General features: G+C 43.2%; 1 protein-coding gene across 1 annotated transcript; it reads right to left on the minus strand.

Annotated features, from left to right (window-relative positions):
* Positions 1-214: 214 nt before the first annotated feature.
* On the minus strand, positions 215-17,611 carry alpi.1 (alkaline phosphatase, intestinal, tandem duplicate 1). The gene is made up of 11 exons (XM_054790770.1): positions 17,406-17,611; positions 16,930-17,055; positions 12,799-12,914; positions 10,976-11,150; positions 9,061-9,233; positions 7,598-7,732; positions 7,438-7,513; positions 5,199-5,333; positions 3,579-3,770; positions 3,385-3,501; positions 215-1,315 (listed from the first exon to the last, which is right to left on the minus strand). Exons 1-11 carry the CDS (start codon positions 17,497-17,499, stop codon positions 1,041-1,043), a joined length of 1,614 nt encoding a protein of 537 aa, XP_054646745.1. The 5' UTR covers positions 17,500-17,611; the 3' UTR covers positions 215-1,040.
* Between the last annotated feature and the right edge of the window lie 534 nt (positions 17,612-18,145).

The following is an 18,145-nucleotide window of genomic DNA, read 5'->3' on the forward strand; positions in this document are numbered from 1 at the left end:
ACTTCAATTACTGCTTACTAAAGCTTATTTTTGGTTGCGCTGTGAGTGAGGGAGGCGTTTGGTTTGGATGACCTCCTGGCGGTTTGTGTCAGTGTCAAAACAGACATTTTTTTTTGGTTCGGTTAACGCGGTGATCTGCCGTACAGTACTCACCCAAGGACTTTGTCTGCATAAACAACGATAAAAACCTCATGAATCACGAGGACACCGATAATATTCTTCATCCTTATATTAGAAATGTTGCAAAAACTGTATAAAAATACATCTTGCATAGAAAACACAGTACATTCACGGACAATTCAAATAGAGCAGTGACAGGCAAACAACGTAGCTGTCACACCAATGAGGTCCAGATTCAGTCAACCCATGAATGGTACATTCTCCTAAAAGACCCGGAGAGACGTACAGTGTTACTGTGGATTCTTAAGGTCTGTTGGTGTTACAGCTCGGCGTGGCACGGTGGCTCCCGGTTCAGAGTCCAGTCCTCAATTCAGTCCCAGCGTGTGCATCAACATCTGCGTGTCAACAGCCCGAACAGTGAGTCTTCAGCCTCCTCGCGGCCTTCAAGTTATTCTCGGTGCGCTAGCCTCAGGTTCGTGTGTAAATAATAAAATTACAGCTGGTCACAAGGTCTGAAAGATGGGAGTAGGGCAGAAAAGCCAACCAGCCAATAGAAGACAGCAAACTACTTTGTGCAAGTTAGGTGTTGTCGAAAACACACCATGAAAAATGCTTTTTTTAAACCAAAAACTCGTGTACAGTAAAGCTCGACATCTGCAACACTTGAATGGAGTTGACAGGAAATCGTGTTTGTTGTTCTTGTTTGCATACAGTATTTGCACAATGTCTGAATGGTTGCTTGCACTTCAAAATGAGATTTCAGGATGTTTACTGCGATGTGTTGGTCTGGCACTTGACAGTGTGCGTGTGTGTGTCCATGTACTGTATAAATGATTATTGCATAATGTGTCTCCCGCATGCACGCTATGTACTTGTATTATTATGGATGTGTGAAGTGTGTGTATCCGTGTGGTTGGGTGTCATCTGGACAGCCAAATGAGGCCGATTAGTCCAAACATTAGGCTTGAGGGTGTGCTCACACGCCCGGTGGATGTGTGGGAGTGCGGTTGAGGGGGGCAGTCCGTGTAGGGCTCCAAACAGGCCGCGTAAGCCATAACATGCGCCACGTAGTTTTGTTCCTTCACCCCGTGAAAGAGATGAGCCATGGGGCCCCTGGCGTAAATGGCAACATCTTCACCGCCGTGTGTCTCAGCGTCAAGCGGGACGGCGGCCTGCTGCATGTACTCTTCATCATCTGCAAATAAAAAGAGAAGACTGTAACTGAAACCACAAAGCGCAAGCAGAAACGCCATAAATCCTTAAGCCTTGGATCGCGACCTTGCTTTAATTGCTTACATTTTCAACCATAATTGAGAGCCTTGTATAATTATTTCCAGTTAAAATGTCGCCCGTTCCGGTGCAAATCATACACTAACCCGGTCCATATCTGTACGGCAGTCGGGGAAATTTAAACATGGGGCCTTTTGGGCACAAGACACATTCCTAAACATTGCTGCATCTGTGCTGATTTGGCAAAAATATTCCTTTACACCAGGAGTCACCAACCCGTCGATCGTGAGCTACTAGTCGATCTTTGGGACTTTGGCAGTCGATCGCGAGAATATTGGGAAAAAAATGTATCATTACATCAGTGACCTCCCCTCCCGGAGAGTGACCAACAGGCAGAAGTATTTCCTCAGAAAAATAAGTCATATTTACTGCATACAAATGTGTCAAATTGTAGTTTAAAAGACAAAATATAACTATTATTAAAACAAACTTGGTGAATGTGGAGGTTCTCTCGATAAATACTTACTTTTACAAATGAATTACTCAATTGTAACCACATTTATTTAAGGTGCCAAATGTGTGCGCTTTTATTAGTCAAGGCAGATTTTTACCTCTGCCAAGCGCAGCGTGGAGGTTGTTTTTTTTTGGGGGGGGGGGGTGATCCGGATAACCGTTAGCTAACACGCCAACATCAACATACTTGCATTTTTTTGCTGTTTTCATGGTTAGACACATATAAACACTTACCACTATCATGTTAGATGTTAGCATTGCTAGCATGCTAAAATTAGCATAGTAGCACTTTAGCTGTTTTCATGGGTAGACGCTTTTATGAACACTTACCACTATTATGCTAGGTGTTAGCATGTTGAGATTAGCATCGTAACATTTTTCCATTTTCATAAGTAGACACTATTATGCTAGGTGTTAGCATGCTAACATTAGCATGTTAGCATTGCTAGCATGCTAACGAGCATACTAGCCTTTTTTGGATTTTCATTAATATGAACTTGAGACACTTAGCGCTATCATACTAGTACTAGCATGCTAACATAATTATGCTAACATTTTAGCATTTTCAGAGGTAGGTACTTATACAAACACTGTATTATACTAGGTTTTAGCATGCTAACGTTAGCATGTTAGCATTGTGAGCATTCTTTAAGTCATTCAAAGCCTTCCATTTATTTTTTCATGGTCAAGGAATGTAACTATGTAGATAAAATAAATGTAGGACTAATATTTATGCTGTAAATCACAATATGGGGGGAACTATGACGCTTGGCGAAGGTCTGCTTTTCTGTTATATTCTGGTTTTATTCACTCAGACCAAATTGAGAGCGTATAAAATGTTGAATGGGCCTGCCTGTTGACTACCTCAGGTTGCTGGCATGTTATTTACACGGCATGGCCCCAAGGTTGGGATACCTAATAAAGTGGCTGGTTTCAAGTTTTGTCGTCTATTTCCTCGCCACGGTTACACAGAATGCTACCAAATAACAATAGCGCTCTTCCCCACTTCGAGACCTATCCAGCGATAAAGCATATGTTGGGGTTCTTCGCACGGTATGAAGGGGGCACATTACGCACGATCAAGAGCGTTCCAGTGATGTGACGGGGGTTCTATGCACACTGTCCTGCATTAGTTGCGGCAGAATAACAAACAATAAATAATAAATATTAAGTATGACGAATAATACAATCGGCTGCTGTGTTTTGCTTCGCAGGCCCGTAATTAATCCCAGGACAAAGTTGTCCACAGCGTAGACTCATGCAACGCCTGACGCAAATGGTGCAGAACAAGCGATGGAAGAACTGGGTCAGTGCTCGTCCAGCGTTCCACAAAGAAACACAAACAGTTCTGTGAAGCACATATCCCGACACGATGGATCTTAACACGGAACAGAGCCGGGCACCGAGAACGCGGTGAACATTACATTTCAACTTTTGCTTCACAGCGGATGAAAGCAAGCTGTAATTAAACCAAGTCGCACGAGCGCAGACACATTGTGCATGTGAAAGATATTAGCTTACAGTAATCCACCATGGTGATGTTCCCCCTGGTCCCGTTTATGTGCACATAACCAGGCCCGTTGGCATAGAGGATGCTGGTGAAGGGCATTTGGTCATCTGCTTTTTTTGGAGCTAGACCTGGGCAACAGAAATGGCGGTGAATGAGAGTACAAACAATAACACACATGCTCTAGCAGGATATGGGTGACTTCTACCGAAGATTGGGTTTCCTCGAGGGGTGTTGCCGCCAAAGGTGAAGACGTGAGAGTGGTCGGCCGTGACAACCGTCAGTGTATCGGATTCCTTGGTGAGCTGTGAAGCTCGCTCAATAGCGCGGTCAAACATGACAGCCTCCGTCAGGGCGAGTTTGGCGATGCCGTCGTGGTGTCCGTGATCAATTCTCCCTCGTGATCACAAACGAGACAGGTGATGTTAAATTAGTCCTCGGTTTGTTCTGCTGTTGATTCTTTGCAACCAGTTAGCTTGACCGTTATCAATGACGCCATGGATATCAAAATAGAAGCAAGTAAAGCTGATTCTGATTCCAGTTCCCACAAAGTTGCAAGCATGGAACTGTCCAAAATGCCGAGGTAAGGTGATGACTAACGATTCAGGGGAAGCTAGGCTGTCTTTCACAATACTTTTGTGTTCATACAGTCATGCATTATTATACTTATATACAGTAAAGGCCCGCCCCTGGTCAGATTAGGGCCCTAAACAGAATTTTATTCCAAAATGACTGCGTCATGAAGTGGGGCCCCATGGGCAGCTGTGATCACCACATCTCCGGGCCCTACCTGGCCCATTAATTTTTTTTTTTTATACGACAGTACTGCTGTTCCTCGCCACATCGCAGTTCAAATTTCGCGACTTCACCCTATCACATTTTTTTTAATTATTATTTGTCGAAAAATATGCATATTTGGCCTAAATGAAGCATTTTCAAGCATAAAAATGGCCAAATTAAGTAGAATATAAATTTAAGGCATTCAGAAGACACATTCAAAGGCGTGATGATATGTGGTATTCTACACTGGTCAGTAGGTGTCAGTAATGTTACATAGATGAGACAGTAGTCACTGCAGGAAGTACTGTACAGAACAGGAAGTAAAATAGGAACAACATACTATATCAAGATTATGTTTTATTTTCCCTTATGTGTACTGTATAATATACTATATTTGGTAATATGAGTGTAAAGTTTAGATGTCTGTAATCATGTTAAAATCTGTATTTAGAAGGTTGTAAACAGGTTTTCTATAACTACAAAAAAATTCAATCGATAAATAAGGAATCCTACTTTGTGGAAATTCACTTATCACAGTCGGGTCTAGAACCAATTAACTGCAATAAACGAGGTATTACTGTATTTTACTTGAACACAAATTTAGTTGAGTGCATGTTTTGGAGTACTATGAATACATGGGAAATACATTGCTCAACAAATTTTTTGGGGGGAAAGATTTGTTTTTTTTGTCTGGGGCTGGGATAGAACCTGTGCCCTCTGCATAAATAGGTAGCAGCTGTAGCATTACACCGCCAGGGACTGACAGGTGAGGAGGTGAATTCTCCCTTTTTTTTTCTGTCATATTCTGCTGCATGCAGTCAATCATTGCGGCAACGAGCGCGGTGTCAGATTAGCTGCCTCTTTTATTTCTCCTTTCCATGATATGTTTTCATCCTTTGCGCAAAATGAGGCCCGAGATGGATCGTGAGGCCCTACCAACCGCGCATGTTCTGCGTGTAGGAAGGTTCAGCCCTTCTTATAGACAGCATATATCAGTCCCAAATGCTTCCAGTTCATCATGATCGGAACACACCATGCAGTTACTCATCTTCCACAAACAGGAAATATCCTTTTGGGTTCTTGCTCAGGATTTGAATGGCTTTCTCCGTCATCTCCACAATAGAGGGGTCTCTGGTAACATTTCGGAAAACCTCAAATCTCATGTCCTTTGGCTCAAACAGACCTGAAACAACAACAGCAAAAGTCTAAAGAGCGGTATTTTGAATGCTGTCAAAATCAGTTCTACAGATTTTCAAAAGATTTTAGATCAATAAATGAAAGAGGCACTTGCAAGACCAAAAAAGGGTTTAGGGTGGTTGGCAACAAACGTTTGGGAAAAGCCCTTCCAGTCTGGTTTTCGACTCAATCACAGTACTGAAACAGCTCTCATTCATCTCACCAACGACCTCCTTTTTGCAGCAGACTCCGGCCTTCTCTCCATCCTCGTCACCCTCGACCTTAGCGCCGCTTTTGATACTATATCTGACATTGTCCTCCTGGATCGTTAAGCCTGCATTGGGGTCTCTGGCACAGCTCTACAGTGGTTCTATTTTTACATGTCCAACCGTTCGCAATTTATTCAAGGTTACAATGTTAAATCTTTATGCTGACCAACTGTTCACGGTGTTCCGCAAAGTTCAGTCCTTTGTCCCCTAATTTTTATAATTTATCTTCTTCCCCTCTGTAATATTTTCCATTATTTTGTCGTTTGTTTTTATTGTTACGCTGATGACACTCACATCTGTCTCGCAATCTAGTCCTCCTCGACATCACCCCCTCCTGCCCTTACAGACTGTCTCCAGGCCATCACTAACTGGGCGTCCATGAATATGCTCAAATGGGAATAAAAGTGAAGTTCTTCTTGTAGGCTCTAAGTCATCGCCCTCCAAGGCCCATTCCCTCAATATCCCACATTAATAATATTTCACGCACAGCTTTTCTTCCATCTTCACAACATCTCCCGACCCCCTCTCTCCCAGCACTCAACAGAAATTCTCATTCATGCTTTGGTCACCTCTCGCCTTGATTACTGCAATGCCCTTCTTACGGGTCTTCCAGGGAAACTCACACATCAACTTCAGCTCATTCAAAACTGCGCTGCCAGAATTATTCCCAACACTAAATACTCCGACCACGTCACACCCGTTTTCTCTAACCTCCATTGGCTTCCTGTCCGACAAACGCATTCAATATAAACTCCTCCTCATAACCTTCATAGCACTCCTTAACCTGGCGCCCCCATAATTGCATGACCTGATCTTCCCCCACATCCCGTCCCGTTCCCTCCGTTCATCATCTGCTGCCCTGCTCGTCACTCCTCCTTTTAAGATGACTTTCTGAAAACTACTCCTCTGAGTAGTGACTACTCCTCTTGACCATGGATTTTTAGTATTGAGTGTCTGGGTGTTCCTCCTTTGTATTATTATTCTCATTTGTATGTTTTATTGTGATTATTTTATTACATGTAAGTTGACCTTGGGTGTTATGATAGGCGCCAACAAATAAAACGTATTATGATTATTAAAGTTAAGGAATGCTCGGAAAAACACATCATAGGCTACTGTAATTGTTCACAGGTGAAAGTAGAATGATTGGCTTTAGACTCCCAGGAGCTCACAAACAGAGATGGTGAGTGGGGGTTCAATGAAATTGTACAATGCTGTATGGACACTTTGGTAAGTCGGTATTTCAAATTCATAGTATCAAAATAGTTCTGCAGATTCCAGAATGACTGAAAATCACCGCTGACTACCTGCAGTTTGGGATAAGTGATGGATTCCTTTTCACTGACGGTGCAAATGCAAGTATTGACTTGAGTTACAAGAAACGGTGATATAACTCAGTGGTAAACACGTGCCGATAAACCTTTTGCAAGAAGTCACAGACACTCAATAAAGAATACGTGAATAAATAACTTTTCAGAGTCAAAATATCCTGAAAGCGTCTGTGGATTGTGTTAATTTGGGCATCCAGAAAGAACAGCGTACGGTGATATATGTACATCCGTCGGCGCAAGAAACGCGCCCTTGGGCTCTTATCAACATTGTCAGGAGAATTTATGGTGACTTCATGTTGCTATAAAGTTGACCTCTCGTTTCTGAGCCCTTGAGAAGGTTTCACAACATAGATAACACGGAATTCTGCCTATCAGCAGCATGATAACCTGCACATAGCGAGACCACTATTGGATGTGTGTGTGTGTGTGTGTGTAAGTGCCAATGAATTTACATACTGTAATATATGTTTATGTTTTGCCTGCTTGTATGTGAAAATTAGAAGTTACCCACCCATGAGTCTGTCAGTAGTTTTAATGTTTATCTCATCAAACTCCTTCCTGTGCCAAACATAGCGGGAATTCTTGTTCTGAAAGACATATCAGGTGAGAAAGCGTTAAAAATCTCTGAGTGCCATAAAAAGTGCTACTTCTGCCACTTTAAATGACCCTACTGGTTTAGCCTTTAACCAGACGTCTATAAGGTTCCTCCGGTCTTTGCGGTCACCCTTGCGAGAGTTGGAGGTTGGGTATTCAGGGTCTGAGGTGCCTTTTGGTGTCATGTACATCCTCCCTCCTCCCAGGATCACCTTAAAGGGACACCAAGAGTCATTAAAAGTTGTGTTGGCTTTGGGATTGTCACTGTGCAGCACCATTGTTTGTCAAAATTAAATAACATAAGTCTTTAGAAATTCAGATTCTGTGATGTTAAGGAATGGTAGGTTGCTGTTTTGCTCGTGCTGATGCATAATCTCCATAAACAAACAAGGTGCCATGTTGTTAAATTCATGTTTATGGCTCTATTACGCAAACCACTGTGTAAAATATGCTCATGCCAGTTGGATGACAGTACTTGAAGACAACTTTGGCCAAGCAGGATTAGACTTGTCTTTGCCCAAAAAAAAAAGCAACCTCATATTTCTTCTGCACTATAAACAGTATGTTTGATATTTTGCAAGATGGCACCATGCCCTTCTACATTACCATCCTACAAACCAAGGGCAAGAAAGCAACACTAAAAAGTGGCTTATAATTTGGCATGTGGATGAAGAAACGGGAGCTGGCAGGCTGACGGAGCTTGCATGAGGCTCCCTGGATGACGTTAGACAAAGGAGTACGCAGAAGGCATCAGCTGAGCCAATTGGATGCCTTGAAGGGGAAAATTGGGTAACCAGCTGTTGTGGGCTGGCTCTGGATCAGCTGATACAGCAGAGTTGTCAGTTGAGCTCGACTTTGCCTCCTGTCTGAATGCCGTGCTCCAGATTTTTGAAGTTGTATTTACAGTATTTCTTCGAGTCACACAACAAGTAGGATGATTTTTGTATGATTCATTTTGCGTCAAAAATGTTTGCCTCATTAATTTGATAAAGAGGGTGAGAAACAGTATTGAAGTTTGCATCAACAACACGTTCCATCTATTTGTCATTTACAATTATTTTGCAATGTTTTCTGCATGTAAAACTATAATTGCTGTCTATAAAATGTGTTTTTTGTCAATATTTATGTCTGGAACGAATTAAGCTCTGGTTAATCTATGTTCCTACCATCCCCCTGTGGTCATGAGCTTTGGGTAGTGACCGAAAAGACAAGATCGCGGGTACAGTCAGCCAAAATGAGTTTCCTCCGTAGCGTGGTTGGGCTCTCCCTTAGAGAGCTCCAAGTGTAAGGTGACCATGTATGTGTTTAGTTCCTTTTTGTCTAGTCTCTGGGAAAATAAGCTTTTTTGTCCGACTTTTTGAAACCGGAGGTTTCACTGTATTTCATATGAATCATTTTCTGTATTGTGCATGTTATGACATGTAAGGTCAATAACAATTAAAGGGAAGAAGCTTGTGGAATTCTACATTTTCCGTAACTGTCACATTAAAAAAAATTAGAGCGTATAATCATGATGTAAAAAAAACCTGGTGTCACATACATCAATGTCAATGTTGGTGACTAGTTGGGTAGCGATGTCCACACACCCTAGATGGCGGGCGCTGCTCGGAAGATCAGCATCACTGTACCAGCTGCGGCTGACTGAGTGGGCGTAGGCAGCAGCTGGTGAGGCGTGCTGGACCCGAGTGGTGGTCACAATCCCGACTGATTTACCTGGACAGTGAGAACAAATTGTAATGTTTACTGCACAGTACATTTACCTGCAAGCAGACTGCTGATACAAATGCAACCATGTGGCCACCTACACTTACAAGTGCTACCTACACTTTATTGAATCAAAAGACAATATTTCATAATTATTGGTTGAGTATTGGCTGTTTTGAGGATGCATTTTAGATTTTGCAGGTGTGAGGTCAGATACTGTCCTGACAATTGAGGAGGCTCCTTTCCATCGTGGACAACCAGCATCATCCAATGCACAGCATCATCTCCCAACAGAAGAGCAGTTTCAGTGGCAGATTACTATCACTGTCCTGCTCCACTGATAGAATGAGCAGATAATTCCTCTCCCACACGATGCGGCTTTTCAACACAACAGAGGGGGAGCGATAAAAACACACGCAGGACTGTGACTTATTAACATATCATGTATTACTGAATTGACGCGATCTGTTCTGTATTTATTTATTCTTATTCTATTGTCTTATTTTTCTCATCCCTGCTACCTTGCTTTGTTTGTTTTATTTTTAAGTGATTGAGTTTATTATGACACTCTTTGCAGAGCTGCTGGTAATGTGAATTTCTCTTGGAGATGAATAAAGTATCTATCAATTCAATGTAGCATTTTCAGATTGTTTTACTTTTAAACAATATATATTGGCTATTTCAAAAAGGTGTGGGTGGTTTACACGCTGTTTTTTTTTTAGTTTCCCCTGGTCCCATAAAAGAAGGATTACACTGAAATCTAAGGCAGGCTCTTTTCTAGATATGCAATGAATCTCATTAATATTCTCAACTTAACTCATTCAATCCTACCCATTTTTCAAAAGACAACCTCTCGGCCATTTTAGACGATTTTGACTGATCTTTCAAGGCACACAGAATATTGTGTTCTATGGCTTTATAAACATGGAAGCTACCAAAAGAAAGAAAGAGTTTGCTTCTAGGTAAGTTTCAGGAAAATATCAGTTCCCAACAAAAAAAAGGGAGAAAAACAAAAAAAGATACATTTCAAGCATAACTCTCACTGACACAAATTCTTTGCTTTTGTGACAGCTCAAATATCTAAAAAACTATACCACAACATAAACTAGGCAAAAAAGGGTTGTTTATATCAAAATAACAATTTATTTGCAAATATATCACCCTGAACTATTTACAATTTTCACATTTGGAACTAAACTGCGTGTGTGCACACGTGTGCGCGCGTGTGCATGCGTTAATATTTAATATGCGTAACCTTATACACGCTACGCGCTCTCTTACTCTTACTTTCTCCTTGCCGTCGAGCGCATTAATACATGCAAATGATCCATGCCGAGAGCTCTTATCAAATGCACCTCTGCCACCTTGTGGCCGTTTTTAGGGCTTAAAACTGCTTGAAAAACGACCTCTTTTATTGTGCACTTGCGTCATCACCTCTTTTTGCCTCTCACACAAAAAAACATAAAAGACGTATAAATATGTCTTTGGGGTTTAAAAAAAACGTATAAATACATCTTTGGTAACTGAATGAGTTAAGTGCCTTCAAACATTGACTTGTTTTGAAAGATAAACACCGTGGCCACTGTGAAATTATCATCTAATTATTCCTACCCTGAACATTGAACTCTAGTGGTTGCTAGTCCAGTACCGAGCTTATCAGATGATGGTTTTATTAAACTTTTTTGATAAGAATCATATCACATGAACTTGTGGAACTTTCCATTACACAGCACATGCATGTCTTCCTTCACCTTTGGCTTTTGCGCGTCGCAATACGGAGTAGACCTCATTTCCAAACGTAGTGTTACACTCGTAGGCCACCGCGTTGGCACTCAGTCCAATGGTTTTGGCGTTGGCTTTGACCCCGCAGTGGTAGGCTGTAGCCGTGCTAGCGCTGTCTGCTACCTGCTTGTCAACACTGTAGGTCTGGAGAGAGAAATGCATGTTGTACTGTAAACCGGCAAGAAAATGGATACGGTATAAATAAACAGAGCATGTTTGTTTAGAGAGGACATGCAGGACGTAGAAAGATGCAAGGAAAAGGGCAAGATGGAAATATTCAATTCAATGTATTGATGTCGCGCCAAATCCCAACAGGAGTTATACTGACGATGGAGGCAAGGGAAAACTCTGGAGTAGAAACCTTGGACAGAACCCAGGCTCTGTGAGGCAGCCGTTTGTCTCGACCAGTTGGGCTAAGATATAAAAATAGAGTAGAGGGATAGATCGTAGATCCACTCAGAAGTCTTAGTCTTAGTCCAAGGAACATAGTGGAGTGTCTCTGATACGTATCAGCGTATCAGGGTTCAGTTCTAACTACTGTATATGCTTTAGCGAAGAGATGAATTTTGAGTTGACTTTTAGATAGGGGGAGGGTGTCTGACCCCCAGATTGAGTGGGGGAGATGGTTCCATAACAAAGGAGCCTGATAACTAAATGCTCTACCTCCCATTCTCCTTCTAAAGATTCTAGGAGTGGCAAGTAATTGGAAATTCTGGGAGCGAAGTGTTCTACTGGGTTGATAGGGTTCTAGGAGGTTCTCGGACATGTGATCCGCTGTGGACAAGCCGAAAGTAGAAGAAGAACAAGATCATTTAAATGAGAAGCATATAATCTTCCTGCAAAAGCGCAACCATACTAGAAAATATTTGCCTTCTTGAGTATAGTTTACTCTCTATGATTATTATAATTAGAGACACATGAAGTTGGATACAACTTTGATCCCACTTTAAACCTAGTTTCTCTTATTTTACCACAATGTCAGCTTTTTGACTTTAATTGTTGACTTTACCTAAATCCCTCTTCAGCCAAAGCTTTGAGGGCGTAAGTCTTGGTGAGAAGGTATGAGGCGAGATGCAACATGTAAAGAGAACGACGCGTGTCACAAATTGCACACGCAGACACACGAGGAGAGTCGTGGGCAAACTTTTTGGCTCGCCGGCTGCATTGAGTTAACAAAATTGGCGGAGGGGGCCAGCCTATATATTTGATACACTAGTTTAACCTTATAATTTTACCTGTAAACGTGTCATACAATCTGCTATAAGTGCTTGTGTCCCTTTAACCAGAAGCACTTTAAACATCAGACCACATCAAATAACAAAATTAGAATTTGACAGTTTTTTACTGAATAAGACACCCGGATTGTACATGAATAAAGGAAGTGTGATATACCATGATGGTGTCCAGAATCCACAAACTATGCATTGAAAACAGGTCCTTGGCACACTGCTCAGCTATGAATTGCTCTAATAGACACTCCAAAAGCATTGCCGGAGCGCCCACTGGCCATTTAGACAATTCAGGTACCAACTTATTGCCACCCCTATGTGAGTAATGGTCTCACCTTGGCCACCCCAATGAAAAATTTCTGGCTCCGCCACCGCCCATGCTGTCACCTAAACATCTTCCTACCTGTTGCTGCTTTCCAGGACTACCGCTTGTGTTTTCGCAGAGCCTTTTCCTCTGTCGCTTTCTGTTGTTTGTTACCTGCACCTGCTGGTGCTATGAAAACACTTGAAAACACTCTGCTTACCGGGGGCCCATCAACAGCTCACCAAATGCATGTTTTCACCTTGGAAAGTGCCAAATATGGAAAGGTGTCCATCGCCAGTACTGTCTCCTCCCCTGCGTTGCCCTCCATTTGACCTTCCAGAATTCGAGCAGCCGACACGGTAGACACGCCCATACCTGGTTGACAGAGACTGACAGGTTACTTACAGGTTGATTTGCTGTCAAAAACTTTGTTTAACTTCTGTAGCTGTACAGTATTTCCATCTAACTTACTTTACTCTTAATACAGTAATTTCCAGAGTATAAGCCGCCAGTTATATACAGTATAAGCCAATAGATGCGGCTAATGTGTGGTCACGTTCTGCTCTCACGACATCTCGTGTGCTTCCTCATCATGAACGTGTGGAGTGTCAGTGCAGTAAACTGTAATACCAAATGTGACCAGTAGATGAAGCTATGTCCTCAGTATCCATCCATCCATTTTCTATGCCGGGGTATGCTGGAGCCTATCCCAGCTGCCTTCAGGGTACACCCTGCCAATCGCACAACCATTTTAGAGTGTAACATGTAACATGCATGTTTTTGGAATGTGGGAGGAAACCGGAGTACCCGGAGTACAGAGATGTCCAGGCAGAGATTCAAACCCAGTTTGTCCGATCTCCTGACTGTGTGGCCAACATGCTAACCACTCACTATCAACCACCCAATATGCTCAGTAGTTGGGCATATGTCTGAAAAAGAGACACTTGCTTCCGGTGTTCTGGCATGAGAACATGGTGGCACACCTGGGCTGCTCAAAGAGTGTCTCTGACCACAGTGCACCTTGCTGGGCCACACCAGGAGGCTCCACCTGCTCTCTACCCAGGTTCCCCTGACCTTCGGGGCGGCGCATCGGCTACTTGGAGAGCGTGTCCGACCACACTGCACCTTGCTGGGCCAGGTTCCATCGCAAGCTCATTCAACAAGATGTCTGGTCTTTTAAAGAGAAGGATCAAAGCGGCACTGACACCTAAACTTTTCTGGTGGGCTGCTGATTGTGTTTCATCTTTGTGTGCAATATCTTTCTGTGTACTAAATATCCCATGTCACAACGTGCAAACATGTGGCTTGTAGACCAGTGCAGCTTATCTATGGACAAATCAGTTTTTTTCTTTAAATTTAGTGGGTGGGGCTTCAATATCGGTGCGTTCTGGAAATGACGGTACATGTTGAAGGCTATCTATGGTACATGTGCCCTCTGATTGACCGGTGACCAGTCCTGCCTCTTGGACTACAGGTCACCCATGACTAATGAGGACAGGCAGTATAGAAAATGTATGGCTATAGGTTGGAGGTAGAAGGACTTTCAAGATGACTTTGAGTTCATTTTCAAGTTATTCTCTTAGATGCTCTTGGTTCTTCCGATGACCTCACTGACACGAGAATGTTTCCCAAGGTCGCTTCAGCTTATGAAATCCGAACCAGACATTTTCCCGCTTGTTATAATGTTTGTTTGAAGAAGTCTGCCTATTGCTGTCAGATTGAGGTAAAAAGAGGATTTGACCATGCTCCAAGTAAACAAATTCAATGCCATTACCGACAAATGGATGTGCAAATGGACCTGCACATTTAAGTCAGTGGTTTCCAATGAAACACAGACAGAGCAGCACTTGGCAAGTGTTCTGGCCACTGTTTGAACAATATCTCATATATCAGCATGTACTGTACAACGTTCCTGCTGTGCAGTATCACAGAACACATGATAGCTTATGCTTAGATCAGCATGGTTCAATACAGTCTTTACGAGGACAATTAGGGTCGACTCAAACTGCAACTTCTGGTTCCACTATTGCATCTGACTCATTTTAAGAGAACTTCTTAAACATTAAAAGTGAAGACAGACCCAGCACAGTGTTACTGGTGAAATATAGCAAACTCACGCACAACCCCCCAGAATAGGTTTGATCTAAAACAGAGACTCTGGTATTAAACATCTCCACTTCCAAACATGAGTCAAACAGCAGTAAATATACCATTCCAACTCAGATGGAATTGTTTCCCTGACTGGTGATAGTAATGTCTGCAGTCACTCCGCTGAAAGAGGCCACATCTTGCAGATCTAATCTGACAACCATCCCCTGCATTGCCACCTGGATTGTCACTCCATGTCCGAAGCTCCTACCACAAAGACACAGAAAGCCTAAGCGTTTGCCTGCGAATATTCTCGTTCATTCAGGTCATTGTACTCTCTGGACGTTCATTTGATTGCAACTGGACTGTTCAGGTTGTCTTCAAAGACGTTCCTCCTCTCATTCGATCAGGCTTCATCAGTTCTTGCTCAAAGACTAGGTGGGACACACACCAGTCAGACTAGATAGGACAGCAATCTATAGATTGGATCTTGCAGCAGGCTCTCAGACTGGAGCTTTCCTAGTCTGACTGATGTGTTTCCCACCTAGTCTTTGAGCATGAACTGATGAAGCCTGATCGGATGAGAGGCGAAACGTCTTCTAAGACAACCTGAACAGTCCAGTTGCCATCGATTAAATGACTGAGCATTTGGGCTTTCTGGGTACCTGATAAATGCTTTTTGCGGAAGTTAGAATCCAGTACCACCAGTGAATGGTGAAAATGCGCAAGTAATTGATGCGCCCGTAAAAATGTCTATTGTAGACACACGGCTCGCTTTCCCTCCCCCTCCAAACCCTCTTGCTAACTTTGACGTTGACATTGACGTTGTCCTCCGATTTCGGATCATTTGCATAGGAGTCACTATCGTAATTAAGACTGAAATCCTGAATGCCTCACACACCTATTAAACGCAAACATAAAATGTGAAGATAATCACCACTAATGAATGATAATGTAAGCTGGTCGATGAACGGATACAATCTGAGTCACGATGTAGAAGCTATAGGAGGGTGACTAAACGTCCTGTTTCCCCAGGACATCTGCTGTTTTCACTTCCTGCCCTGATTACTTTTGAAAGTAATGAAAACGTACTGTTTTTCATTGTTTTTCTTTGACCAGCAGTAGAGCATTCTGCTGCATGTCTGCTGCAGGGGCGACTGTTTGAATTAGTGTTGCCAAAAATTCACAAAAAGTCAAAATAAAAGCAAAACACATGCACGGAGTTAAACGTTTGACGCTGGCTGAGCTGAAGTGTCATTAAATTGGACAAGTGCAGTTCAAATTCCCACGATCTTGCGACTTTAGAGGGCAAAGTATTGGTTAGGTGCCATAAGTTATCAAGCAGTTGGTACCTCAGGTACCTGTGTCGTTCTGTTTTTGGAATCATTTTCTTTTTGAAGGTTCTTCCTTTGGAATTTGTGTCTTTGGCTAAATGTACCTTGTTGTAATATAGCAAGTGTCTATTCACACAGAGGAGGCATACTTTAAATAAGTTAATACCTGAAATGTCTGGATGGACAGTGGGGTGGCCGGAGAGAGTGGCCGTGGCCACCCTTGGCCACCACGTAGCTCCACCACTGCGTGCGAGCTCCCCGCACCGTGACGCAGCAGTCCGGGCACAGTCAGGGGGAACTACCGCTGTAGCTACGGCGCCAAATACCCAATGTCCAACGTGAAACTAACTTCACCACGGTACACCGCGGACATGTCGGCATGGTGGTGTTGCGTTTTATTCTTCTTGCGGGTGGCAACCAGCTTTGGGGCGCATTACCGCACCTACCGTGTTGAAGTGTAGCCCGATGTTACCAACGTTACAATCTCAAGGCGGAAGCGGATAGTATCCCAGCTTCAAAATACAGCGGATCTGCAGCCGATCCAGATCCGGAAGATCGGATCGGGACATCCCTAGTCGGAATACTTTTGTCCATATACCTTGAGGAGACTTCTGATTTAGATGGCAGTTTGTGGGCCAGTTGATATTTCACATTACCTTTTTCCATCCAGTCCACCCAGAGCCAGATTTACAGGAATGAATCCTGGTAATCAGCATACTGGGATGCGCACACAATCTGTTCCAAATGTTCGACCCAGGCAGTAATTTTCCTGCTGAGCACACTCACAGCTCTCTTATTCCATCCACATCCGCCCAGCCTAACATGAACACCAAGTTATCCGCTACCCACACATTGGTCCTGCATTGTCCTCTACTTTTCTGCAGTCGGTCATGCGCTGTATTTTTCTATTTTTAAGACAGCATTTGTTGTGTGATAGAGTGGATTCCATAGAAAAAAAATGACTATACCATCTCCGAGGAATAGGATGATGTTCTTGGCCTGGTGCTCCCGAGGGCGGAGTTTCAATGCAGCATCCAGTGTTGCCTTTGCCTGTGCATCCCAGTAGGATGGTTCTCTTTCATGCTCATATTGGACTGCAAATAAGAACCAAGTGTGGTGAGTGCATGTGTGGAATATGACACAGTATATCCACCCATAACTATCTACCAACATGACAGCAATCAAACTGAAACAGGCAAGATGCCACATTGTGGTCCATTCTGACACAATAAATGTCCAGAAACACAGGCAAAAATACGCTCCGCTCGACTTTTGTCTATCTGCGGGACTGCTGACTCCCCCTCCGCCTGCACACCTGAGTTTGTGCACTCTGTTGCGAGTCCTCACACACACATTCCCAGGTTGAGTTCACCTGCATCCACACACACAGAGCGCTACAAATAGCTCAACCACAGGGCCCGCTCATGTCTTGTTGACTCCTCACCTTGGCTCTCCACAGCAGCCCAATCTGTAGCCAGCAGCAGGGTTCCTAGCAGGATAAGGGGGAGATTCTGGGCCCTGTGTTGTGGCGTCTGCATCCCTGGTGTGATGTGACCTGCCGACTGGAGAGGCTGGCACGGATGGTTGTCAGTGGAAAATGGAAAAAACAGAAAGGCAGAAGCGCAGGGAGAGAGAGACCTGCCTTTTTAAAGCCCCGCTGGGTGTGTAGTAAGGAAAGGAAGGGCCCTCGCTTGCTCATAGGCTTGGAGAGAATATGAGAGAGGGAGGAACCGGAGAGAGAGAGAGAGAGAGAGCCAGAGACCACACAGGAGTGTTGTAGCATCTCAGCCCCTCTCCACCCTCTTTTTATTGTTTTAAATGGCTGCTTTAATGTACTCCTTCCCTTCCACCCCCATCTCACAAGTACGAATGATAGAAACTTGAATGGGCCCTTGATGTGGTGAATGTCTAATAGCAGCATGCTGAAGGCTTAAATAGCGAGAAAAATGAGTAGGAGGAAAAATGGTCGTACCATTTTGGTTGGCCAAAGACAAATCAGATTTCTCTTTCCATTTCTTTCCCTGCGTCCCCTTTCAAAAAAACACCCCAAACTATTCTTGATGTGCTCCTTTATATGAGGGGAAATGGTCACACTTCCATTTCCCCCTCCCATGTCGAGCTTTGCATTTAAAAAGACACCAATTTCCCCTCTCACCAAAATCATCTTGGCTTTTTTTTTTTTTC

This window comes from Dunckerocampus dactyliophorus, chromosome 10 (assembly GCF_027744805.1).
Source record: "Dunckerocampus dactyliophorus isolate RoL2022-P2 chromosome 10, RoL_Ddac_1.1, whole genome shotgun sequence".
Classification (NCBI taxonomy): Eukaryota; Metazoa; Chordata; class Actinopteri; order Syngnathiformes; family Syngnathidae; genus Dunckerocampus; species Dunckerocampus dactyliophorus.

What these genes read in the sequence shown, in the direction of transcription:
- alpi.1 (XM_054790770.1), bottom strand. Translation starts at nt 17,499, where the DNA reads ATGCAGACGCCACAACACAGGGCCCAGAATCTCCCCCTTATCCTGCTA. An exon ending in CATCCTATTCCTCGGAGATG is followed by an intron (nt 12,915 to 16,929) that starts GTATAGTCATTT and finishes TCTGTCAACCAG; the next exon opens with GTATGGGCGTGTCTACCGTG. An exon ending in CATATTTGGCACTTTCCAAG is followed by an intron (nt 11,151 to 12,798) that starts GTGAAAACATGC and finishes TTCTCTCTCCAG; the next exon opens with ACCTACAGTGTTGACAAGCA.